The sequence below is a fragment of the Mandrillus leucophaeus genome, unplaced genomic scaffold, assembly GCF_000951045.1.
Source record: "Mandrillus leucophaeus isolate KB7577 unplaced genomic scaffold, Mleu.le_1.0 Scaffold91, whole genome shotgun sequence".
NCBI classification, from domain to species: domain Eukaryota; kingdom Metazoa; phylum Chordata; class Mammalia; order Primates; family Cercopithecidae; genus Mandrillus; species Mandrillus leucophaeus.
Genome location: NW_012109919.1, coordinates 232,981 through 259,787, shown reverse-complemented (window position 1 = coordinate 259,787; position 26,807 = coordinate 232,981). Strand labels below are relative to the sequence as shown.

At 39.1% G+C, this 26,807-nt stretch overlaps 1 protein-coding gene across 4 annotated transcripts in view; it reads left to right on the top strand.

Moving 5' to 3' along the window:
• The window catches only part of MEF2A (myocyte enhancer factor 2A), a 125,492-nt gene extending 101,145 nt beyond the window's left edge, over nucleotides 1-24,347 (top strand). The window contains exons 6-9 of one of the 4 annotated variants that reach the window (XM_011969804.1): nucleotides 11,225-11,248; nucleotides 14,598-14,724; nucleotides 18,519-18,645; nucleotides 20,271-24,347. In XM_011969804.1, the coding sequence (XP_011825194.1) occupies nucleotides 11,225-11,248; nucleotides 14,598-14,724; nucleotides 18,519-18,645; nucleotides 20,271-20,658 (666 nt within the window). In that variant the 3' untranslated portion in view covers nucleotides 20,659-24,347. The remainder of the gene's footprint in view (nucleotides 1-11,224; nucleotides 11,249-14,597; nucleotides 14,725-18,518; nucleotides 18,646-20,270) is intronic. The other 3 variants (XM_011969801.1, XM_011969805.1, XM_011969802.1) reach the window with 3 other exon arrangements.
• The last annotated feature ends 2,460 nt before the right edge of the window (nucleotides 24,348-26,807 follow it).

The following is a 26,807-nucleotide window of genomic DNA, read 5'->3' as shown; positions in this document are numbered from 1 at the left end:
CTTACAATTAAAAAAACTTGGATATACAGAAAGTTCATAGTTTTCCTCGAACTCATTATAGTGCTGAGATTTCAGGGCAACCAACTGGCCCAGATGCTCCAGAGTCAAAGATACTGTGAGGAGAGATGACATTTGAGCATTAGGCAAGACACAGATAGTAAGAGTTAAGCTAGGGTGATTGGTGAATTGCTGGAGACCAGGTGTACACTGACAGAACTGTGTGAAACTCCTGGGGGCCGCAGTATAAAACAGGGTGAGTCTGTGTTCTCTTGTAGACTTTTTTCTCCATGAATCCCGTGGGGTGCTCAGAAGCTCCTGCAAAGGTCTCGCTGTGGTACACAACTGGGAGAGGGGAAGAGTAGCTCTACACTAGGGGCAAAAAGTTTTGCCTGGATCTTTTTGTCTTCTTTCTCTAATATGGAACAAAAGCTTTAATCTTTAATACGACGAACAACAAACATTATCACTCTTAGGGCACTGTTGAAATCCTGTTTAATGGAAAAGGCAAAATATCTTCAGCCAGTGGTGAAGGAACAGGAAGACATGCTCGGTATGGAGCAACGCCAGGAGAGTGGCAGGATGACTGAGAAGGCCACAGCCTGAGGCACAACAAGAGAGGGGATGACTTAAAGCTGAGAGTGGAGCAGTCACTAGGGGAAAATCTGGCATGCAGATAGATCCCCACCCCCAGAGGGATATGAAGCTTGTGGTAGGTGCCCTGATGGTAACCAGAGCAACAGTAAGGCTCAAACCTGGCCCAGCTTCTAATGAAATTAACTCGAGTCTTGCACTAATAGCTTAACAGGAGGGAAAAACCTGTAGGTCTATTAGTAGGAATTACCCATGCTGAAATACAAAGAGAAGAGTGAAAACAAGACAAAAAACAGAATGAAGTATCCAAGAGCTATGCGCCATTATCAAATGGCATAACATATTTATAATTGGACTTCCAAAAAGACAAGAGAGAACAGATTAGGAGTAATATTTTAAAAAATAACCAGTACCAAGCAGGATAAATACTACTGCCAACACACACACACACGCATACGCACACACACTCTCACTCTCAGACTGCTAAAAGCAAAAGATCAAGAGAATAATCTTAGAGAAGAGATATATTGTATACAGAAAAACAAGGATTAGTACCGTACTTTTTTCTTCACAAACTAAACTATGCAAGCAAGAAAAGGGGAGTAACATTGAACGTGCCGAAATTTTTTAAAAATTCCTCTCACCCCAAAATTCTCTACCCACCAAAAATATCTTTGAGAAATGACAATTTCCTCAAACAAAAGTCGGAGGAATTTATTGCCAGCAGACCTGCTCTACAAAAAATGTTAAAGGACTCTGATCCCAGCAAAAACTTGAGTCTACCCAAAGACCTGAACAGTGGAAATGCAATAAATGAAGACAAATAAAATCTGGTTTTCCCTACATTTTATAAACGTTTTATTTTTAGAACAATTTTAGATTTATAGAAAGATTGCAAAGATAGTACAGAAAGTTTTCATATACCCCACACATAGTTTTTTTCTGTCATTAACATTAGTATGGTATATTTGTCACCACTATTGAACCAGTACTGATATGTTGTTATTAACTGAAATTCACACTTTATTCAGATTTATTTATTTTTAACCTTGTGTCTTTTTCTATTCTAGGATCCAATCCAGGATACCACATTACATTTAGCAATCATGTCTCTTTAGCCTCCTCTTGACTGTGAGAGTTTCTAAGACTTTCCTTGCTTTAATGACCTTGACAGTTTTGAGGAGTACTAGTCAGGTATTTTTATAGAATGTCTCTTAGTTAAGATTTGTCTGATGTTTTTCTCATGCTTAGCCTGTGGTTGTTGGTTTGAGGGAGGTAGGCCATAGAATTAAGATGCCATTTTCGTCACATCATATCGAGAGTGCCTACTACATTTATTATCCCTTATCTGAAATACTCAGGACCAGAAGTATTCCAGATTTCAGACTTTTTCAGGTTTTGGAATATTTCCCTTATACTAATAAGTAGAGCATCCCAAATCCAAAAATCTGAAATCCAAAATGATCCAATGAGTACACGTTGGTGCTCAACAGGTTTTGGATCTTGGAGCATTTCAGATTTCAGATTTTCAGATTTGGGATGACCAGCCTGTATCGTCATGACTATTGCTGATGTTAATTTGGTCACTTGGCTGATGTTTAACAGGTGTTTAACAGGTTTCTTTTCTGTAAAGTTACTCTTCTGCTTTTCATACTATAGCCTTTGGGTAGGAAATTACCATGTTCAGCCCACACTTTTAAGGAGTGGGGAGTTTTCTTAAGAGAAGGATATCTACATAAGTTATTTGGAATTCTTCTGCACAGGAGATGTATCTCTTCTCTCTCATTTATCCAGCCATTTATTTCTATCAATATGGACTCGTGGGCATTTATTTTAATACTTTGGTTTATAATGCAGTACCACGTTTTTCTGTTGCTTTGTTCTAGCTTCAGCTTTTGAGGGCTGTCTGCTTGATTCCTGTGTCCCTTTAATATATCCTTATTTTTGTGGGTTTTTATTTATTTATTTTTTATTTTTTAGGGGAAATGGGTGCTTTTTTATTTTCTGGCACTATAATATGTTCTAGGTTGATCTTGTGTGTTTTCTGCACCAGTCCTAGAATCAGGCATTTCTCCAAGGAACATTAATTTATTTTTATGGAGTATAAAAGAAACCACGATCCAAGTGCTTTCCCTCTTTTTAATTGCTCCAAAAGGTATCTGACTATATAAGGCAAAAATAGTAACAGTGTATTTTGTTTCTGTAGCACAAGTCAAAATAAAATATATGACAATAAAAGATGGGAGGGAGGAATTGACTCTACATGATGTAAATATTATTTGAAGAAGAACTCAAGGTGATTAAAGATATATATTGTAAACCCTAGTGCAGATACAGAAGAAAATTTTAAAGAAGTCATTCTATTGACTTTAAATAAGTCAATAGAAGAGATAAAATAGAAATATAAAAAATGCTCTACTAAGTAGCCCAAGAAATGGACGAAAAGAAGACAAACAAAAAGCAACATAAAGGTAGCTTTTAATTCAGTCATATAAATAATCACATTGAATGTGATGAGAACACATCAGTTAAAAGATCATCAGATTTGTGTTTTTTTTTTTTTTTTTTCTTAAGTACTGTGGTGACTCATGCCTGTAATCCCAGCACTTTGGGAGGCTGAGGCAGGCAGATCACCTGAGGTTGGGAGTTCGAGAGTAGCCTGACCAACATGGAGAAACCCCGTCTCTACTAAAAATACAAAATTAGTTGGGCATGGTGGTGCATGCCTGTAATCCCAGCTACTTGGGAGGTTGAGGCAGGAGAATCTCTTGAACCCCAGAGGCAGAGGTTGCAGTGAGCCAAGATTGTGCCATTGCACTCCAGCCTGAGCAATAAGAGTGAAACTCCGTCTCAAGAAAAAAAAAACAAAATTGCTGCCTGCAAGAAATCCACTTTAAATATAAAGACATAGGTAAAAGAAGGGAGAAAATTTACTGTTGCAAACACCAAAACGAAAGGTAAAGCAGACCTATTAATTTCAGACAATGTAGGCTTCACAACAAGGAAAACTATCAGCAATAAAGAGGGATGTGACCTAGTCCACTTTCCAAGAAATAACTGTCTTTAATGTTTATGCACCTAACAACAACCTTCAAAATACATAAAGTGAAGACTGATAGAACTAAAAGGTGAGTAGAAAAATCCACAATTGTAGTTGGAGATTTCAACGTCCCTCTCAGTAACTGATAGAACAAGTAGGCAGAAAAATCAGTAAGGGTCTAGATGATCTGAGCAACACTTGACCAACATGACCTAAGAGACGTTTATAGAACATGTCAGTCAACAACAGCAGAACACACATTTTTCACAAGAGCACATGGAACATTCACTAAGATAGACTATATCCTGTGCCAGGAAACAAACTGGCAAGTTTCAGTGAATTGAAATCATACATGTTATATTCTCTGGCCAAAAGGAAATCAAACTAGAAGTCAATAACAGAAAGTAGGAAAATGGCCATATATTTAGACATTAAACAATATACTTTAACCCAAGGACCAGAGAAGAAATCTCAAAGGAAATTTAAAAATACGTATAGCTGAATGAAAATGAAAATACAGCATCAAAATTTTGAGGCCCAACTAGAGTAGTGATGAGGGGAGATTTATAGCAACAAATGCCTATATTTGAAAAGAGGGATCCCAAATCAGTAATCTAAGCTTTTACTTTAAGAAACAAAAAAGAAGAGCAAACTTAACCCAAATCAAGCAGAAGAAAGGAAAAAGAGCAGCAATTAATGAATTTAAAACAGGAAAACAAAAGCAAACCAAAAACTTTTTTTTTTTAAAAAAAGAGGTAATAGAATTGATAAACCTCTATCCAAGCTGACCAATGGAAAAGAGAAGACCCAGGTAGGTTATCAGTATCAAGAATATGAACAGATACATTACCCAAAAGACACTGAAAGAATACTGTAAGCGTCTCTGTTCTAATAGATTTAATAGCTTAGATGAAATGGGCAAATTCTGGGAAAGATACAAACCACCAAGGAACTACTAAACTCATTGAAGAAGAAATAGTTGACTTGAACAGTAACTATTTTAAAAACAGAATTCCTAGTTTAAAAACCTTTCACAAAAGAAAACTCCAGACCCATATGATTTAACTGGCAAATTCTGCCAAATATTTACAAAAGAAGTGATACCAATTCTATACAGTCTCTTTCAGAAAAAATTAGGAGAGAACACTTTCCAACTTATTTTTTTTAGGTCAGCATTACCCCAGTGCAAAACCAAAATAAGGCAACACAAGAAAAAAAAAAATCTACAAATCCATATTCCTCATGAACTCTAGACACAAAACAGTAAAAAGTAAATTGAGCAATAAATAAAAAGGATAATATATCAAGACCAAGTTGGTTTTATCCCAGGAATGCAAGGCTGAGTCTACATTTGAAAATTCATTAGTATAATCACGATGTTAACAATTCAACATCTATTCATGATTAAACAAAAAGAATCTCATTGAGCTAATAATAGAAGGGAAATTAATAAAGAGCATCTACAAAAAATATCCAGCTAAAATACTTTATAAGGGGAAAGCACTGAGTCTGCTAGTGTTTGGAGCTAGGTAATGATATTTTTTTTCTCACCAGTCATATTTACCATGGTAGTAAAAGTCCTAGCCAGTACAGTTAGGCAAAAATTAATGAATAAAATGCATATATATATCGGGAAGAGAGAAATTAAACTTTCTCTATTCACAGAAGATACATTCTTTAATGTAGAAAAATATAAAGAAATTACAAAAATCCTCGGACCAATCAGTGAGTTTAGCAAGGTCTCAGGGTACAAAGTTAGTACATAAAAATCGATTATATGCCAGCAGTGAACAATTGGAATTTGAAATTGAAAAAACAAACTAAACAAAAAAACCCTAACTAAAGGAAAGAAAAGAAACATCTAGGTACAATTGTGACAAAATATCTACACAGTCTGTATGTTGAAAACTGCAAAACACTGATGAAAGAAATAAAAGAGGACCTAGATGAATAGATAGATACATCATGTTAATGGATTTCAAGACTCAGTATTGTCAAGATGTCATTTCTTCCCAGATTGATCTGTAGATTAAACACAATTTCAGAATCCTGGCAAGCTTTTTTTGTAGATACGAACAAGCCAATTCTAAAAACAAAGGACTACAATAGCTAGAAAGATTTTAAGAAGGAACAAAATTTTAAAAACTACTACTACCTGGTTTCAAAACCTACTATAAAGCTATAGTAATCCAGAAAGTGTGATATTGACAAAAGGATGGGCACATAGATCACTGGACAAAACAGCTCAGAAAATACAGACCTATGCATGTATATTCAGCTGGGTTTTTGGCAAACTTAGTAAGGCAGTTCAACAGAGAAAGGATGGTAGTTACAACTAATGGTGTTGAAACAATTCTACATCCATACACAAAAACAACCCACTTAATAACTCAGACTTTATTTAAAAATTAACTAAAATTGGATTATAGACCCAAATTTAAAACAGGAAACTGAAATTTAGAGGAGAAAATCCAACACCAGAAGCAGAATCCATAAAGAAAAAACTGATGTATTGGAGGTTATCTTAAGTTTTGGAGGTTAACCTTAAGTTTTGCTCTGTGAAAGGTACTGTCCGGAGAATATAGGATGACCTACAGATTAGAAGAGAGTAATTGCAAGTCACATATCCATTAAAGAGTTTGTATCTTTAATGTATCCAGAATATGGTAAGAATTCTTGTATCCAGAATATTGTAAGCATTCTTAAAACCCAACAGTAAGAAAACATATTTTTAAAAAGGCAAAAGGCACAAGATCTGAACAGATACTTCAAAAAGAAGATACATGGATGGCAAATAAGCGTTTGAAAATATGCTCAATATTATCAGGCCCTACGGAATTGAAAATTAAAACCTAATGAGATGCAACTACACAGCTAGTAGAATGGCTAAAATTTAAGAAGAACCGATGGCTGGGCACAGTGGCTCACGCCTGTAATCGCAGCACTTTGGGAGGCCAAGGTGGGCAGATCACCTGAGGTTGGGAGTTTGAGACCAGCCTGACCAACATGGAGAAACCCCATCTCTACTTAAAAAAAAATTAGCCAGGTGTGGTGGTGCATGCCTGTAATCCCAGCTACTCGGGAGGCTGAGGCAGAAGAATCACTTGAACCCAGGAGGCAGAGGTTGTGGTGAGCCAAGATTGTACCATTGTACTCCAGCCTGGGCAATAAGAGCGAAACTCTGCCTCAAAAAAAAAAAAAAAAAAGAAAACTCAAAAACTAGAAGTGCTGGTGAGGATGCAAAGCAAAAAATCTCTCTATATGTTTGGAATGCAAAGTGGTACAGCCACTTTGAAGAGTTGGTCAGCTTCTTATGAATCTAAATATATACTTGCTGGCCAGGCAGGGTGGCTCATGCCTATAATCCCTGCACTTTGGGAGGCCAAGGCAGGAAGATTGCTTGAGCCCAGGAGTTTAAGACCAGCCTGGACAACACAGCAAGACCCTGTCTTATAAATAAATACATAGATAAACGAACACTTGCTGTACAATCTGGTAATGCCACTCCTAGAGTATTTATGCACATGAATTGAAAATTGTACTTACACAGAAACCTATATCTTTCATAATTGTAAAACACTGAAACTAGCCTAGATGTCCTTCAACAGATGAATGGATAAGCACACTGTATGCCCATATAAGGAGATGCTACTCAGCAGTAAACTATTCACACAGCAATATAGATGAATCCTGAGTGAATTTTGCTAAGTAAAAGAAGCCAGATCTAAAAGTCCACAGTCGTGTATGATTCCATCTATATTTCATTCCGGAAAATGCAAAACTCCCTGGCTGCCATGGGTTGGGAGTGGAGAGAGGAGTTGACTATAAAGGGTTAGTATGAGGGAATTTTCGAGGTGATGGAACTAATCTGTGTGATGCTGTTTTGTTAGATGCATAGGTCTGCATTTGTTGAAACTCATAAAATTGTACATACAAAGAGTGATTTTTACTAAATGCAATTTAGTAAAGATTCCGGGAGAGCCCAAGATGGAATGCATATTGGCACACATGAATATAACTTTATTACAGATGAGTAACATGATATCGAAGGGCTGAGGAAGAAAGAACCCAGTCTGAGTAAATTTGGAAACTGTTTTGACTGGATACTGTAAGGTTAGAGACCAACAAAATTCTAGCAAATTACTGTACTCTAGATGGTAAATTCATCCCTCACATACACAAAGGGTTGAACATATAAACATATAACTAAATATAAATAAACAAATGGACATTGTAGATAAAGGGAGCCAGGTTTCTCATGGTTGGAGGAGAAAGTTGCAGATAACCAAGGGGCTGTAGGGGTGGGGGTCTAGAATGAGCCTATGTTTCAGGGTTATAGTTGAAGGATTTAGTAAGAGTATATATATGTACATACATACACATAGATATATGTGTATATATATTACATATATATGTGTATATATATACAGACATATATATGTGTGTATACACATACAGGTAGATGGATACAGAAATATGTATGTGTCTGGCTGGGCACAGTGGCTCATGCCTGTAATCCCAGTACTTTAGGAGGCTGAGGCAGGCAGATGTTGAGCTCAGGAGTTTGAGACCAGCCTGGCCAACATGGCGAAACCCCATCTCTACTAAAAATACAAAAATTAGTCGGGTGTGGTAGCATGCACCTATAGTCCCAGCTACTTGAGAGGCTGGGGTGAGAGGATCACTTGAGCACAGGAAGTCAAGGCTGCAGTGGCCTGTGATTGTACCACTGCACTCCAGCCTGGGTGACATAGCGAGACCCTGTCATGCACACACAAAGATACAGTTGTGTGTATATATGAATTAGTATACATTATATATTTCCTGGCTCTGTTGACTGAGAGGTCTGTGAGGCAGTAGCACCCAGTAACTCAACTATCCGGTGCTCAGATTTTAGTTTCTGAACACCATTTTCTAATATAAGGGCGCAGGGCTGCTTGGAAAAAATGGTTTGTTGTGGATTGGGGCAGGGAATCGGGATGAGCCAGAGTTGTCAGAGGTTAAGAAAGTGCTTATCAAAAGTCACAGGAGCTGGCCTTTCGAAAGAGTTTCCAATACCAAAACTAGAACAATTTGAGTAGCAAAATAAATAACAATAGTATTGGATTATAGCCCAGGGAATAAAAAACATTGAGTCCATTACTGATTTAAATAAATGATTGAATAAATAAGGAGAAAGGGACAACTCTTTCTTAGAACATAACTCTAATTAATTAATGTAGAAAGAATGAGAGATAGTAAATCACCATTAGAACACCACAGTACAATGGTAATTATTGCAGGCAAAGTCAGTGGATAATGCTAACATAAGTGAGCAAAAAGTTTAAGTAAAAAACCGTATTTGCTTAGTCTCAAAATGTCTCTTCCCAAATATTTGTTTCTTACAAAGGGAAAAATTAGAGAATTAGAAATAAGAGAATCCTGGAAAACACTGCCTTAATCAGAGGATCAAGGTTAACATCACCAGTAATGGGACATAAAGACAACATGTGCCTTCCAACATGACATGCTAAGAAGGCCGTGTCTCTCTGTGGTATTCTTGCAAAAATCCATGACCTTCTATCTGATTATGAATGAAAATCAGACCCAAATTGAGAGACATTCTATAAGATACCTGATCAGCACTCTTTCAAAAAACAGTGTCAAGGTCATGAAAAGGAAAGACTAAGGAACTGTCACAGAGCAGAGGAGACTAAGGAGACGTGAGGACTAAAGGCTTGTGGGATCCAGGATCTGATCCTGGGTCAGGAAAAAGGACATCAGTTGAAAGACTGGCGAAATCCAAGTAAAGTCCAAAGCTTTAATTGGTGCTATATTGGTTTTATTAGTTTTGACAACTGCATTGTATTTCCTTGTGATGTTAACATTGCAGGAAGCTGAGTGAGATGTGAGGGAGCTCTCTTTGCAAATGCTGTCTAAAATTATTTCAGAATAAAAAGTTTAAAATCCATATATACATACATAACAAAGAAATATACCCCAAAAGGGAGCCAAGAAAAAAAATGGCATTTAGGATAGTTATGTAGCTTACCTTTCAGATACTGGATATGCAATACTTGCTACTGTCTTTCAGAAATAAACTATGCAAATGTCATGTAAGGCACAGAAATGTTTATAAGAATTGTTAGTAAACTGCCAATTTAAAGACAAACTACATTTAAGCATTTAGCAATTGCTTAAGAAAGTTATGTCTGGTTGTTAAGCATGAAGCATCTCCGTGGAAAACTCAAAATGTGTCATATGAACTATTTACACACTTATTCCTGTACATTAAAGTGAAAACCGTATGTTTTACACATACACAGCTATAATGTTTGACAGTGTAATATTTTGATGTGTACCTTGTGTTTGGAGATATGTAAAGATATCTATAACAGGACAGTTGAATAGCATCTTGCCCACATTGGAGATAGCAATTGTAGATCAAGTGATTGTTTTTCAGAGTAAGTAATCAGTCCCACCTACTTTACACCATTTACAGAGGAACCTCCTTCCAGATTAGGGCTTTGTGTATCAGTGGCACTTACAGTGACACTTTTCACAGATTGACAGAGAAGTTTAACTTATTCAAGTAAAATAAGAGAAAGCTGATTAGACTGTTTCTAGTATATTAATATTTTCTAAATATTATGAAGCAAAGGAGCAAAAATGTTTCATTTCTTTTTTTTTTAGACAGAGTCTCCCTCTGTCATCCAGGCTGGAGTGCAGTGGCGCAATCTCAGCTCACTGTAACCCCTGCTGCCCAGGTTCAAGCAGTTCTCCTGCCTCAGTCTCCCGAGTAGCTGGGATTAGAGGCACCTGCCACCACACCCTGCTAATTTTTATAGTTTTAGTAGAGACGGGGTTTCACCATCTTGGCCAGGCTGTTCTTGAACTCCTGACCTCGTGAGCCGCCGTGCCCGGCCTTATTTCTTTTCTTTACATGACTTAATGAATTTATTTCTCCTCCAGTCTCATTTTCTTCAAATATGTGGTTTTTCTCCTTTGAAGTTATTTTATTCACATGAAAATATATGTGCAAATGATAAGCATATCTAAAACTGGTATTTTAAACTCTTGCATTTATTAACAAATGTTTGTGTTCCTGTTGTTTTATAACACTGTGCTAGCTCCTGTGGGAAATCAAACATACAGCAGTTTCTGCTTGCCAAGAAGCAGAATTTAGTAGGAGATAAATGAACATGTATCACCAGGTGGGGTAATAGTAGGATGATTAAGATACCGAGTTACAGGTACAGAGTTAGTATTCTCAAATTTCCGAATACAGATTGATACCATGATGAGAAACCCCTTTTAAATACTGTTGCAGTAGCATAACTGTGTATAGGAGAGGCCAGCATGAGAGCAGACCAAGTTGGGGGAGGAGGGTGTCTGAATACTGGCCCTAGAGAATTTAAAGGAATTTTTCTAGTCTTTTGAAAAATCAACAAGTATAGCGACAAGTAATTTATATTTCTATCTGTTGTGTATATAATCGTCTCTTTAGAGTTTGACAGCTGCTAGTGTCCAAATATGTTTTTCTAAAGAAATATTTTGTTTGTGAGTACCAACAGTCTTAGTAACTCTCTTATCCCTCTTATGTGCTGAGTACAGTCGGAGGAAGAGGAATTGGAGTTGGTGAGTGTGGGTTTCTGCTTGAAGGAAGGTGAAAAAGATGTAGAAAGTACTAATTACCTTACATGTTCTTATCTAACCAATGTTCCCTTTGTTACACAATTTTTTTAAACACTATTCAAACACTTTGAGTAAAGCAATCTACTGGTACTACAGACTCTAGTTTTTCTATTTATAATTGTATGTGTTGACCCATTTTATTTGTTGGAGGGAACATTGGAATAGAGCCTTTAAAAACAGTAGCTGTCCATGAGCATAGGATACTTGTTAAATTTTTTTTTTTTAAGGAAAGATACAGAATACCTTATATAGCTCTCCAAATTATTGAAATATTTTTAGAAAATGACTTCACCCTTGAAGTTCCTCAGATTGTAACACACGATGTTGTGTTGTTTCTCTTTCAAAAAGATTACATCATTTTTGGTGAGGTCACCTTTTTCAGAGTTAGAATTATTTCATCCTGCATGATACAGCCTGAACCACAAGGGGGTTCCCTGTTTACTAAAAGAAATGTCTGTAATTGAATGTATATATATTTACTTTTCTATCAGAAGACACTCTGTTCTTAAAAGCAACTATTGCTCTTTTTCCAAAACAAACGTTTTCTGTTGGCTTTTCCTCTAGAAAATAAACTTGACTAAAAGCAACTTGCAGTTTATCTATTTCTTCTTTAGGAACTAAAACCAAAACCTCACAGGAGTCATCATATAATCTCAAAGTCAGCTGCTAATTAAAAGACTTTAAGGGGAATAAAAACTTGGAAATGTTTTTAGCATGGACAGGGGTTAAGAGTGCATGAAAGCATGGGGGAGAAGGCATCCATTGGTTTTAATATTCCATGTTTATGCATGCTGGTGTGTTTTGCACAGTTTGTGATCTTTTCAAATAAGGTTGTCTGTTCCCCTTAAAATACGAGATTGTTCTTTATTTAGCTTTGTGATCAGTCACAGTTTTGGATATAGTTTTGTATTGGCCAACTGAACTATTCTAGTCAGCTGTAAATGTTTTGAATTATGTTATGAATATCTTTTGGAGAAACACTTTACTTAATGATACCATAATGATCAGTAAATGAGAGTTTATAATTCAAGCTAAAATAATTCACCTTAGGTTAGACTTCACTGTTCAAGGAGTTGTGAATGCTTCCATGAATTATCTAGCACTATATTGCCCTCTTGTGGTTCTGAAAATCACTTACTCTTAGAGAACTCAGTGCCTTTGAGATTAGGAGCTTAGTTGAGTAGAACCAGTGTTTGAAGTCTTACTGTTTTCAAAGACATGCCAGAAGATTGCCATGAAGATGATGCCATGGAGTAGGTAGGGTCCAAGCCAAACTATGTCATACTGTATTCTTTCACCTAGTGATTTGACTTTAGAAGTTCCAGACTAAATATGAAAGAAGAAATTAAGTCCAAATTAGATCTGTATCTTGAAAAGTCATTAAATTTAAAAACTTGATGCTGAAACTAACATATTCCCAACTGGCATATGTTGGTTTTCCACATTCCTCAGAGTAAGTATATTTGTAATTACAGAACCTCAGAGATAAATATATTAGGTCCCTGAAGACTTTAAAATACGTATCTAAAAACTTATAAACAGCCATTTGTATTTTTTAAAACTGAAGCCTGAGACTCTATAATCAATTAAAAATGCAGAACTTTATGTGCCAGAACCAAAATATAATCAGAAGCACAGTCCGTTAGAACTTAGAAGTGGTTCAAATTGCCTTGAGCTCTAAAATGTAATTGTGGATGACTGATCCGAAGTGCGGAAGGACAGGTGCCCTGGGGCCTGCACTAAAGACTGTACTGTTAAGACCAGCCACGGAGATTCCTTTAGAAGCTGAGCAATAGTAGAACAACTTGACTTCATGAAAGCTGCAGTAGACTAGGCTATGGATTAGAAGGAATAAAAATATGTATTTTTTTTTTCCCACCACTTATATAGAAATTTGGGACAGAGGGTTTCTTGGGACAATAAGGATATTATCTTACATTTGTGTAGTACTTCAGTTATGAAAGCACTTCTGACATAATAACCTCATTTGATTCTCACAGTAGCTGTTGAAGGCAGCCAGGACAAAGATTGCTGTATCTTCTCTATTTGACAGTGAAGAAGTTCAGAGGTCAAATGATTTTCCCAGTGCTTAGGAAGTGGTGAATCTGGGACAGAAACTCAAGCAGTACATCCACATCCACATGGTCTTTCTCACATCTTCTAACCTAGGATAGAAAACAGAAATTAAAAAGAAATAAACTGAGATCAGGATCCTCATTGAATGTTTGTAAGTGTCTAGATCTAGCCTAAGGCCTTTGTCTGATGTACTCTTTTGAAAATTGTGGTAGAGAAAATGGAATCACATTCTAACTCTTCATAATCTCAACGGCACTGAATTATACTTTACTGATTTGGCTCAGATCCCTGAATGTCAGTTATCAGGCTGTAACATAATTTATAAAAAACAAATAGAGTTGTGCTGTGACTTTCTGGTGTGCTAGTGACACAGAGTCTGTTGTGTTCCTCCGATCTTAGATTTTGGAAAACTGTTACCTTAAGCCAGTTTGGTGAGAAACTGGTTCTGTCATACTCCTACACATTAAGGACAATGACTATCTTAAACTAACTGGATTATTTAATAGTTGATTTTTTTAATCCATTCCTAGCATGCATAGGATGCTGCATAGATGCATACAGTTGGCAAGCATTTAATATTGCTCTTCCACAGCCCTGTCAGCAGTACTTGATTGAAAATGCTGTACTCAAAGCATCTCCTACAGAAGGCCAGGGGACCATGAAGGGATACATATCTGAATCTGTTGTTAAAAAATAGGTCAACTGCATGATTGGAGAGAAAGAAATAAGAATACAAGCTGCACTCAATAAGCCATGACTTCAAACTATGTTAACATGTAAATGCCGCAAAGAAAAGTAGTTTTGATTCCTATGCTCATAGACGTACAATCCCTATATATACAGATGACCTTTGCCATCAGCAGGTATTTAAAACCTACATATATTTAGGGTAGTCTGACAGTATTTGTAGCGGCATCACGTCCTCATTTTGTGCTAACAAATAGAAGTGCTAATGCCTGTAACGTAAGTTCCTATTTTAACGTGGTGTGTCTAACATTAATAAACTATTTTAAGAGGAGAATTAATGTAAAAATATGACTCTTCAAATCAAATATTTAGTTCTCACTAGTATTTTTGAAGTTTTCACATCATCACTGCTTCAGAAAATGACATTCATATAAAACTGTGAAAAATGTCACTTTTAAATTGCAAGTTATTTTTAAGTCAACATAAATACCATATAAGAACACTTTTTCTCTTTTTTGATCTCTCACAGAATACCCAAAGGATAAGTAGTTCTCAAGCCACTCAACCTCTTGCTACCCCAGTCGTGTCTGTGACAACCCCAAGCTTGCCTCCACAGGGACTTGTGTACTCAGCAATGCCGACTGCCTACAACACTGGTGAGCCTGCTTTGGTGCCTTCCATAGGTTGTACTGCTCTCTGTTTTGTGATCAACGTGTGCTTTTGTGATTTTTTTTTAAAGTATATTTATTGAAATAAACTATTTCCAGTTTTTTAGATTTAAATTAGGATGTATTTTTAAATGTGCTAGCCTTGAAAAAAATTACAAAAAAAATTGATAGTGTAATGAGTTGAATAAGTTATTTCTGCTTCTCCATTGTGAACTTTCAATTACCCCTGACAAAAAGCCCATGTAGATAATATCAAAGTGGTGGCATACATCAAGCCAAGAGGGTAGCAGCCTGTTGCTTGAGTATTGTTGATGTAGTTTTTCTTTAAACAATACCACAGTCTTCCAGACTTTTAAAATAAGATGTTTGTCTTTATGCTGTGTTAACGTGCTTTGGGAAAGACATGAATCCCTTTGGACCTGAGACTTCGGGAGGTGGCCGATATTTGACTATGTCTAACAGGCTGTTTTCCTCCCTGTAACCACTAGCTTGGTCCATGTCATTTGCGCTCCTGAGGGGCAAAACAAGGACTGTTCTGGTTTCTCCTCAGAGCCAGTCACTCTGCCTTTGAGGGGAGTTTTTCCTTCATTTATGTTTAGTTAGGCATTTCATCTTAAAATGCCCTAATTTGGGGTTGTATTAGGAAAATTTAAGAATATTACAGTGATTATAGGAGTGCTTTTAGCCAAGCAGACTGTATGGAGAATCGAGGGCAGCTGGTTTCATTTAAATTTACCAATCTAAGAAAAAGTGGAAAACACATGTGGTTTCACTTTCTCATCGACTGAGCCAAACACCTGATGCTTCAGAGGAAGAAGGCAATAAATTCTACCTTGCCAATTACTCCGAGACTGCAATGCAGAGAAGTTATTCTTTTATGATTCTCCCAAGTGTGATGAGTAGACTGTGGTAAAGATCGTCTGATTTTAGCCTTCAGGGTGAATGCTTTGGCACAGTACTTTGAAACTGCTGTCTGCAGCTACCTGAGGGGGCAGAGTGTTGAGAACATTTGATTGCCACTTTTAAGTAGTTCTTTTAAAACAAACAATAAAAGGTTTCATTGGAAAAAAAAAAAAAAAAAAACAACTTCTTAGGAAATATCCATTACTTTTCCAACAATTAGTATGAAAAATAATGCCCAAATTTGTCCACTGCATACTATCTTAGGGACTCTGAATCATAGCCTGTTATTTGTGTCTTGCACAGAACAAGGTTCCAGAGCAAAGCCAGGGATGATGGATTCATAGAAATTCTGTTTCGATGCACTGATCACCTGCTGTATGAGAGACACTATGCTAGGGACATACCTTTCTCCAAGTTTATTCTAGACAAGGAGACAGGACATACCTAAGTGGGCAACCATGGAGGGGAAGTCCTGAATTGTTGTGTTTATGAATTTATACTCTGAGAAATGAGAAGGTACGGCAAAGCTATAATGTTCAGAGGCTTATTGACTGAGAAGAGGGAGCTTGAAGTAGGTGTTAGATTATGGTTTACTGAGTGTTTCATTACAGGTTTTTCAGTATACTTAGAAATTCCACTATACTTATTTTCAGAAATGCCACTGAATTGGGAATTTATTTTTTAAAAGTATAAAAGGAATTACCAAAGCGTATAAAAATGGAGGCAGGCTCTCAAAATCACCAGTCGCTTAGCGTCAGTCTCATGCCACCTTTTGACTGACTTTATCTTTGTTCTCTTTCTCATAACACTTATTCTGTTTTAAGTTTACCATGTTATTTTTAACTTATTCACACATCTATTCAGCAAATACTTATCAGGCAGCTACTGTGTGGTAAGCACTATGCCAGGCACTGGAAATATAGGAGTGCAGAGTCAACAGTGGAGCCTAGGAGGAGGGCACAAGACACATAGCACTAGGGATAAGCTGCTTCAATTGTGTCAAGGGCTATATCTCAGCTTGGACATGAAGGAACATGCATGACTCAGGCAGGCAGAAGAGGTAGAGTGCTCTTGGGAGAGGGCGTGCCTGTACAGAGGCTAGGAGTTCACAGGCGGCACAAGGCTGAAGGAATGGGAACAGAACGTGGGTTAGAATTGAGACTAGAGAAGTAAGTAGCGATTTGTAGACCATGTCAAGGATTTTGGAAACTGTCTGGAGAGCATTGGGAAGCCATAAAAAAGTTTTAAGTAGAGGAGTGCCATGATCATATTTGTTATTTTGAAAAGATCTCTTTGGCTGCTGTATATAGGGTTACAAGGCAATGCCAGGAAGCGATGTCAGAGGCTATTGTAGTGGTCCAAGCAATGTGTGTTGATAGCATAGACTAGAGTGGTGGCAGTAGAGATGGTGAGACTTGGGCAGGCTTGAGAGAGAGCAGATAGAATTGCTCAGATCTGGAAGTTGATGGGGGGAGTGAGAGGGAAGGGAAATAGCAAGGATAACACCCATAGGCTTCTGCACGAGCTGCTGGGTGCATGTTGGTGCCATGTACTAAGACACAGTACTTAAGGAGGAACAGGTTTGCAGGAAAGGACAGGCCATGTCAGATTTGTGGCGTTTGGAGTGGCATCCAAATGGACATGGCATGCAGGTCGTTTAAAAGGCCTAGTGGTCGAAAGAGAGTGTGGGCTGGAGGGAGCACTGGGGAAGGCATCAGTGTGGCAGGCCCTTGCCCCAGCCCGTAGGAGTGTATAGAATAGAATGAATGACAAGGGCAGAATCAGGACAGCGCTGAGCACCAGCTATGTTGCTTCAACTTAGTTCCTTTTTTAACATGTTAATTCACTAGGAAGACCAACTTCTTTAAACACCTCTCTTGAGACATGAGAAAGAAGATAAAAGTAGAAGAGTTTTGCCACCTCTCTTTAGAACCAAATGGAATAGACAAGTGTTATGATGAGCTGAAATAACTCCCCGTGTGAGTGATAACTAACATCCTAAATCTTGGTCCCAGTGATTATGACTGAAGCATTCATATGATATGAGCTGGGTTATACTCTAGGACACCAAGTTTTTTCATGAAGTTGAAACTATTTTGCATGCTGTCAAGGAGTTTGTGATAGTCTAGGTACTTTAAACAAATGCAGTGAATTAATTGTGTAATGATGTCACTAAGCTTGGCACCCCATGTAAAGGGAATCTGTCTTTCCTGTCCCCTGTCCCCCAACCCCTTACTTCATTAAGACTTGCTGATTCAAACTCACTCTGGTTGGGTTTGACTGTTTCTGTTTGTTCCAAAGGGTAGCGGCAGGCATATTTAAAATAACAATTGTACAGAACATTCTTTAACGATGGCCTCTTATTTGAATCATCCCAGACAACTAAATATGGCTAGATCCTGTAAATCTTCCAAGAAAAGATTTTGGATTTTAGACCCACATGTATGTTGTTTTGTTGTGAAGTATCTGGCTTCTCTCAATGTAGGAACTTTTTATTTTTTTTGAGAGGGAGTCTATTGCGCAGGCTGGATGGAGTACAGTGGTGCGATCTTGGCTCACTGCAGCCTCTGCCTCCTGGGTGAAATTCAAGCAGTTCTCCTGCCTCAGCCTCCCGAGTAGCTGGGACTACAGGCATGTGCCACCATGCCTGGATAATTTTTGTATTTTTAGTAGATATGAGGTTTCACCATGTTGTCCAGGCTGGTCTCAAACTCCTGACCTCAAGTGATCCGCCCATCTCAGCCTCCCAAAGTGCTGGGATTACAGGCATGAGCCAGCATGCCTGGCCTCAGTGTAGGAGCGTTTGCAGTAGCTATCTAAAAAATAGATTCCATGTGGACCTTCCATCACATGCAGAGCTGTCTTGTCTTCTTTCATAGATTATTCACTGACCAGCGCTGACCTGTCAGCTCTGCAAGGCTTCAACTCGCCAGGAATGTTGTCGCTGGGACAGGTGTCGGCCTGGCAGCAGCACCACCTAGGACAAGCAGCCCTCAGCTCTCTTGTGTGAGTAACTAGAAGTTTTCCCTGCATCTTTACTCCTGGCCGACACACTCTCTTCTCCTATCAGTTACAGCCTTTTTTGCTCTGTTGAGTTTCGTGTGAGGAATCCTGTAGTGATTCCTTTTCAGGTAGAGACAAGTGTTGGGAGAAAATATTTTCTTTACATGGCTCTAGATAGTAGCTTGGATACTGACAAACTAGGCATTTCTTGAAGGGATTTGGGAAGCAAGGCTTCTCCCATAGGGACATCCTGAGGTAGAGAGACTCAACCGGGATCTGAGGGGGTCCAAAGGCACAGGTATCACCCACATGCACCATCCTTCTACCCGCTGACCAGTGATTAAGCCGCCTGCTGCACCGCTGCTTCTAAGCGCCTGCCTCTGGTTCCCCTGCTTGAAAGGCAGCCTGTAGGCATTCGGGCCCCCCCGCCACCCTTGCCACTTATTGCTTTGGCAAGTATCTGTAGACAAGAATAGGAAGACAAGCTGTATCTTCTGCTTTCTCCCTGGGCATAGAGAAGGAAAACTGGGGGCAGGGTATCTTCTATATCAGTCAGACTCCATAGAATTTGTGTGATTGATCCCAGCCCAATGCACACACCAAACCTCATTCACAAAGAGAACATTCCTCATGGGCAGGGTGTAAGGATATAAGCAAAAAGGATTTACATTGGTGCCCAGATGAGGCCAGACATCCCTGAACAGCAGGGAGAAAGAACAGGGCTTTTGTGGAACCAGGATGACAGTAGACCCATGGAGCAGGTGGAGGAGAGTGTCCCAAGAGAGGGGATGACATAGCAGACCCAGCTGGCCTCCATGAAGACTGGCTGCCTTGCCTCTGATCAGGGCAGTAGGAATACCCCAGACCTCTAGCCTGTGCCCAGGAAGTCCCCAGAGAGCCTGAGCTCAGCAGTCCCTTTCCCTCATACATTCTGAAGTAACTCCACAATGAGGATTGTTATCAGTGGTCTTAAGAATTATGTCATGGAAAAAGGAGCAGAATATCTCAGGGAAATTTGCCTACACAGGATTTGGCCCTCAGGCCTGTCCTGAGCATCCTAAATGAATGCACTAAAAATAGACCTGGAAAAGCAAGTGGAAAGGGCTCAGAGCCCAGGCCTGGGGAACAGCCTGTTTGCGTCCTCCTGTACTGCTTTGAGCCAGCTCCTCATTTCCTCATCAGGACAATGAGGATGGTGTGACTTGCACCTTAGAGGTGTTGTGAGGATAAGAGATGTGCCCTGTCACAGGGCCAGAGCATATGGTGAGCAGATGCTGAGGAAGAAGAGACAGTGCGCAGATGAGGCTGCTGTGCTGTTCCTCTTTCTGTTCCCTGCACAGCATTAAGACACCGACATTGTTTTGTATACTTCAGCTGCGAGAGTACCAACGTTGTGGGTAACAGAACCAAGTAACGTAAGGGCTCGATGGTACTGTTTTCTTTCCTCCCAGGAAGACGGGATTTCCTTTTGTGCCAAGCACGGAAGGAAATGACCCAAACCAGTCTTGGGGAACTCTGACAAGATTTCAGACTCTGGGCCCTTTTCCATCAGGCAGTGTCTGTACTGTATCATCCCAGTTTTGCAGAGGCACTCGCAAGCCATTGACCTCTCTCTTTTTTTCCTTCAGTGCTGGAGGGCAGTTATCTCAGGGTTCCAATTTATCCATTAATACCAACCAAAACATCAACATTAAGTCCGAACCAATTTCACCTCCTCGGGATCGTATGACCCCATCGGGCTTCCAGCAGCAGCAGCAGCAGCAGCAGCCGCCGCCGCCACAGCCGCAGCCACAGCCACAGCCACAACCCCCGCAGCCCCAGCCCCAGCCCCGACAGGAAATGGGGCGCTCCCCTGTGGACAGTCTGAGCAGCTCTAGTAGCTCCTATGATGGCAGTGATCGGGAGGATCCACGGGGCGACTTCCATTCTCCAATTGTGCTTGGCCGACCCCCAAACACTGAGGACAGAGAAAGCCCTTCTGTAAAGCGAATGAGGATGGACGCGTGGGTGACCTAAGGCTTCCAGGCTGATGTTTGTACTTTTGTGTTACTGCAGTGAACTGCCCTACATATCTAAATCGGTAAATAAGGACATGAGTTAAATATATTTATATGTACATACATATATATATCCCTTTACATATATATGTATGTGGGTGTGAGTGTGTGTGTATGTGTGGGTGTGTGTTACATACACAGAATCAGGCACTTACCTGCAAACTCCTTGTAGGTCTGCAGATGTGTGTCCCATGGCAGACAAAGCACCCTGTAGGCACAGACCAGTCTGGCACTTCCTTGGACTACTTGTTTCATAAAGATAACCAGTTTTTGCAGAGAAACGTGTACCCATATATAATTCTCCCACACTAGCTTGCAGAAACCTAGAGGGCCCCCTACTTGTTTTATTTAACTGTGCGGTGACTGTAGTTACTTCAGAGAAAATGCTTTGTAGAACAGAGCAGTAGAAAAGCAGGAACCAAGAAAGCAATACTGTACATAAAATGTCATTTATATTATCCAACCTGGCATGGGTGTCTGTTGCAAAGGGGTGCATGGGAAAGGGCTGTTGATATTAAAAAACAAACAAAACAAAAAAGCCCCACACATAACTGTTTTGCACGTGCAAAAATGTATTGGGTCAAGAAGTGATCTTTAGCTAATAAAGAAAGAGAATAGAAAACACGCATGAGATATTCAGAAAATACTAGCCTAGAAATATAGAGCATTAACAAAGTAAAATTAATATATTAAGTTATAATTGGAATATGTCAGAAGTTTCTTTTTACATTCATATCTTAAAAATTAAAGAAACTGATTTTAGCTCATGTATATTTTATATGAAAGAAAACACCCTTATGAATTGATGACTATATATAAAATTATATTCACTACTTTTGAACACATTCTGCTATGAATTATTTATATAAGCCAAAGCTATATGTTGTAACTTTTTTTTAGAGAATAGCTTTATCTTGGTTTAACTTTTTAGTTTTATTTTAAGAGGGGAAAACAAAAATATCTTGCAAGCAGAACCTTGGAAAAAAAAAGCCATGAACACTTATTCTATATGTAAATTAAAAGTTGAGCCAAACTCTTTGTGTATATAGCATCTTAAATATATTATCACCTTTGATGTAAGTACCTATGTATTGTATGGTCACCAGATTAAAAAGTATATTTTTGTGGATTGCCGCCAATTTGGGGGGAAAAGGCGAGGTCCTTTATTAAGTATTCACTGTTTAATATTTACTATTTTGTTAAATATACTGTACTTTGGATTTTAATTATTAGCCCAGTTTTTTCAGAGGATTGTATAAAGGGGTTTCTCCCCTCACTGGTGGTGAATGTGTGATGTTACATTGTAATCTTTGTGCTGTATGGGTTGAGCATCATTATATATTTTATATGTGTACATAAATAGCAAAGTGGCAAAAAAATTGGTGTTAAGTTCATCCTGCATAAGTATAAAATGTGTTGTAACAAATTTTATAAGGCATTATTTAAAACTTGCCTTTTGTGAGGAAAAAAATATAGTAGAAAAAGCTGACCTAATTTAATTAATATTAGAGAAAATGGCAAAATAGTAGATGAGCACAAAGGTTTTATAAGTGGTAAATGATTAGGGGAAAATACTCGTGGGGAAAGGGATCTTTTTTCCTTGACCATCTGAAAACAGAATGATGCAGCTGGTTACAAAATCCTACCATTATCAGCTCTTCTGCACATCGCAGAGATAAAGCTTTGGTATGCAGGGAGAAACGCTCTTAAGGTGCCGGTCCTTGGCATGACTCTTGCCATTCTAATTGGAATTAGTGCCACCCTCAGCTTGGATTTTGAACAAGGCCTTATTCTTTCAGGAAGACAACTAATGGATGATAGCAGGTTCATCCACTTACTGGGCTTGTGCCATGAGCAAAATTCAAAGTCCTGTATATCTTTCATTGTAGATTTTTAAATACTCCTTTTCCTGAAAAACTCAAGGGTTTAAATATTGCTATTTTATATTTTAAACAATATTGAGCAGCTACCTACAATTTCTACGTACATTTTGTTCCCCTCACCACTACCCCCAAATTATGTTCCTTTTGACATTTTCCATTATGTTCCTTTTGACATTTTCCTCATTTGCTGTTTGTGACAAGTCATCAGCCAGATTTCCTGACTGACACATAGGTGTGATCAGTGCAGGAGAAACCTGTGCACCACAGGCTGCAAACTGGAGGTTCTGTTCTCATGGCAGTTTGGGCAGTAACTTTTGAGAGAGGCCAAAAAAAGGAGGATGACATGCTGTCTCCTCTCTTCAGTATAGACATTTGGCTCTTATTCAGAAAGCATTTTTCTTTAAAAATGTACTTATTTTACTGAACTACTTACAGGCACATTTCTTCATAAGACCACACCTAATCCAAACAAGATAGTCTCCCAACACTGAAGTTCCAAAATAATCCTTACCACTTTGTAAACCATTTATAGCTTTGAAAGTGTTAAGTGATTCCTTCGTTATTATTTATGCATGTTCATGAACTTCTGCTGTACATTGGAATAGGAGTTAACACATTCACATTTACTGTCTATTTTCTTGTGTGCCTTATGAGATGGCTTTTCTGACTGTATCTCAATAGTCTTTCTTTCTATGCAGGTTTATAATCAGTACAACTACTGTTTTCTAAAATAATATTACTCAAGGCTCGGAGTTTGTATTTAAATTACACTGACCAAGTAACAATGTATTCCATTTCAGGAACCGAATATTTGACTGTTAACCTTTTTCCCATACGCCCAGTGTGGCATGGAGCATATGGACTTGACAGACATCTCTCACCCAGACGCTCATGTGTGAACACACCCACATCCACATCTCTGGGTGGAAACCAGCCTAGAGCGGGGACAACGCTAATGGTGTTGCTTTAGAACCGTCTTTTCTTACCCTTTTAGACTCGTGTTTTGTATGAGACACCATTGCAAGAAAATTTTATCCCTCCAGAAGTATTTTATTACTAAAAAACAAAAGCAAAAAAAGCTTAGAGTAAATTGCACTGGTTAAAGTACAGTTTCCAACAGCTGTACTTCTTTAGTACTCTAATCGCCACTCCACTGCGAGTGAAAGTCACCATTGTGTGTACACAGGTGGTCCCAATCAGAACTCCATCATTTGAGCCCAATTATGTCCATTGTGTTGTAGACTAAATCAGGGGTTTGTTCTAAAAGAACAATACATGTTTTACCATTTCCTTTAACTAGAAGGACAACTAGTAATGCATTAACATAATTTCTCTATTAACCATCATGCGCACAAGAAATACATAGTAAATAAGGAACCTGAAAACTCCTGGCATTGGATCTTAAGAAGCTAGATGATTAGAATGTGAAAAAGATTTTACAAATGTAAAACTTCTATTTCTCTGTAGAAACTTTCTTCACTTTGCTGTGCAAGAAGACACTGCTTTGCTATATTTAAAATGGCTTTTTTAAAGAGATTTATGTATTTGGTAAATGTTTGTAGTCAACAGTTCACACAAGAAGCTGTACACGGTTTGATCATGTAAAACCGTTTGGCGGCACAAGCTGGACTTTGTTGCCATCCTTGAGATGAACCTTTTAAGAAAAATAAGTTAATCTCAATTTTTCCCTGAATGTGTTGTTTTTCTTCATTATACAATAAATATAATAGTGAACTTTTTATCAAATGGTGAAGACAATGCTAAAGGTTGTTGTAAACTGTTTGTCTCCCGCACTCACTCCAGTAAAGACGGACTGGCTCTTACTGTGCATCGAGACTCTGTCATGTTTGCCTGGGGAAACAAGGCGCTGGCTTTGCCACCAGGCGCCCCTTCCCCTAAAGCCCTCTCCCTTTTCATTCCTTTCACGAAGACCTCTTTCACCTGCAGGGCCCCTTTCTCTGGGTTGAGACAGGGTCAAGGAAACCGTCCCAGCGCCCCCACTCGCCTCCCCCTTGTCGGAGGCCATCCCTCCTGGGCAGCCCTGGAGCCTGTAGGATGCAGTGGGCCATGCAGTCCCAACGGGGCCTAATCCAGCTGTTGCATGCACAGCGCTGTGGATGAACGGAATCCATTCGGCCTCCAGTAACTGCTTCTCAGAAAATATGCCAAAGCGTGTTAGACGGGGTGGATGCGTTAGAACCCTCGTTAGATTCTGTGTCTCTCTAAAGTCTAGGGTGTGAAATGATTAGTTTTGCCCAAAATACGTACATGATGCTGAGCTAGAGGCAGCAGAAGACAGATTTACTGGCATGAATTGAATTTTCTTTTCAAAAATGATAGGTGTACGTCCCAGTATGCTGGCAGGTACTTAATGGTCATCTCCCTTTGTCATAATTCAGCTAGAAAATGAAAAATCTTCAACTTTCAGTAGAAAATGTTCTCTCCTTCTGATGTGCCTTCTAAGCCAGCTCCTAGCTAAGCAGATTCCTGGTGTTAAACTGAAAACTAAATTTTTGTGCTGGCTACAGCGGGGCTCTTATTAGCAGGTTTTGAAAGCTGGTTGAGTCCTGTGGCTAAAAATACTCTAATCACAGCTGCAGCTACTTAAAATCAATTCATTACATTTTCCTGCTTGGCTCCCTGAGTGCCTTGCTCTAGGCGGTATCTTGTTTTCAGGCCGATTCTGTGGCAGCAGCCAAGATGATTTTCAGTTGGAGTCCTGTGCCAGCTGATGGGCCGCAGCCTGCTCCGTCGGTGGTGCAGTGCTCACAAGCGGCCCCAAGGACCACTCAGTTGTAAAACTGAGAGGAAGAGGAGTGTTTCTTCCCATCTTCCACGGGGCCCGGAGGTTTCAGATTGGGGCGTAAAACACCAGATATTCTGGGTCGAGTGGGCTCGTGTCCTCATCCCACAGAGAGCTGCTGAGCCCCATCTGTGAGGTAAGCCCTGATCCCAGCTGTTGCAGGCTTTGGGCTGAGGACGAGCTCTTCCCAGGCAGCCCCAGCCCCAAGTGCACATAGCTGGGGTGTAAAGCTTTGGTGCTCCTAATTTCATCTGTCTTGCTTCCCAGAGGACCCAAATTGACAGGGCATCTTACTCAGCTTAGAGGCCAGGGCCTACACTCCAGTCGCTTTCTTAGAGATGCACGATGTGCCTGCTTTCTAGCTAACCAAAGCAAACGCAGTTGTGGAAAGAAATCAGTTGTACTAACTGGTTTCACTACACAGTCCCCCCTTTTTTTACTTACTATATACACTTCATTTTGAACTCAACTTTTGAGTTACAGAGAGATGGGGAAATAATGTGGTTTCCACATATCCCTCAGCGGGCTTTCCCTAATGCTAACATTTACATAACCATAGTACAAGTATGAGAACTTGAAATTAATATTGATTAATTATTAATTTTGAAATTAATATTGATACAGCATTTTTCACTAAATAACTTACTTGAATCTCCCCATTTTTTCCACTCATGCCTGTTCTAGGATCCGATCGAGGATCCCACATTCCCTTTGTCACTTGTTACAGCTTTTCTTATCTTGTATAACCTTTGACACTTTTGAGTACTGATCAGTTATTTTTGTCTAATACCCCTCATTGTGGATTTGTCTGATGTGATGATTGGAATGAAGTTGTGCATTTTGGCAAGAATACCACAGAAATCATGTGTCCTTAATGCATCATGGAGTCCATGTTGATGTCTTATTCCGGGTGACACTAACTTTGATCACTTGGTTCAGTGGTTTTTACAGGGTTTCTTCAGTGTAAAAAGTTACACTCTCTCCCTTTGTAATTGATACATATATTGGGGGAGATACCTTGAGACTATGCAGGGTTATATTTTCACCCCCTAATTTTGCATCTTGTCTACAGCTGTGGTAGCCGCCTGTTCTCTTCCACATTTATTCACTGGAATTCTGCTGCGAGGAACAGCTGTCCCCTTTCATTTCTTTAACTCATTATATCGTTGTGAACTCAGGGATTTTATTTTTCCTGTGGGTTAGAATCCAGTACTGTCATTATTTTGCTCCTCCAATTGTTCCAGCTTTGGCCATTAGGAGCTCGATCAGGTGGCCTTCCATGTTAAATTTGAGTCTCTCCAACCCCTTTAGCATGTCCTTTCTGGCACCACAAGATGCTCCACACTCGTATTGCTGGGTCCACCACTTTTTCCACAATTCCTGGTTCCTTTTATTGGAGAATGGTATTTGGAAACCAGATCT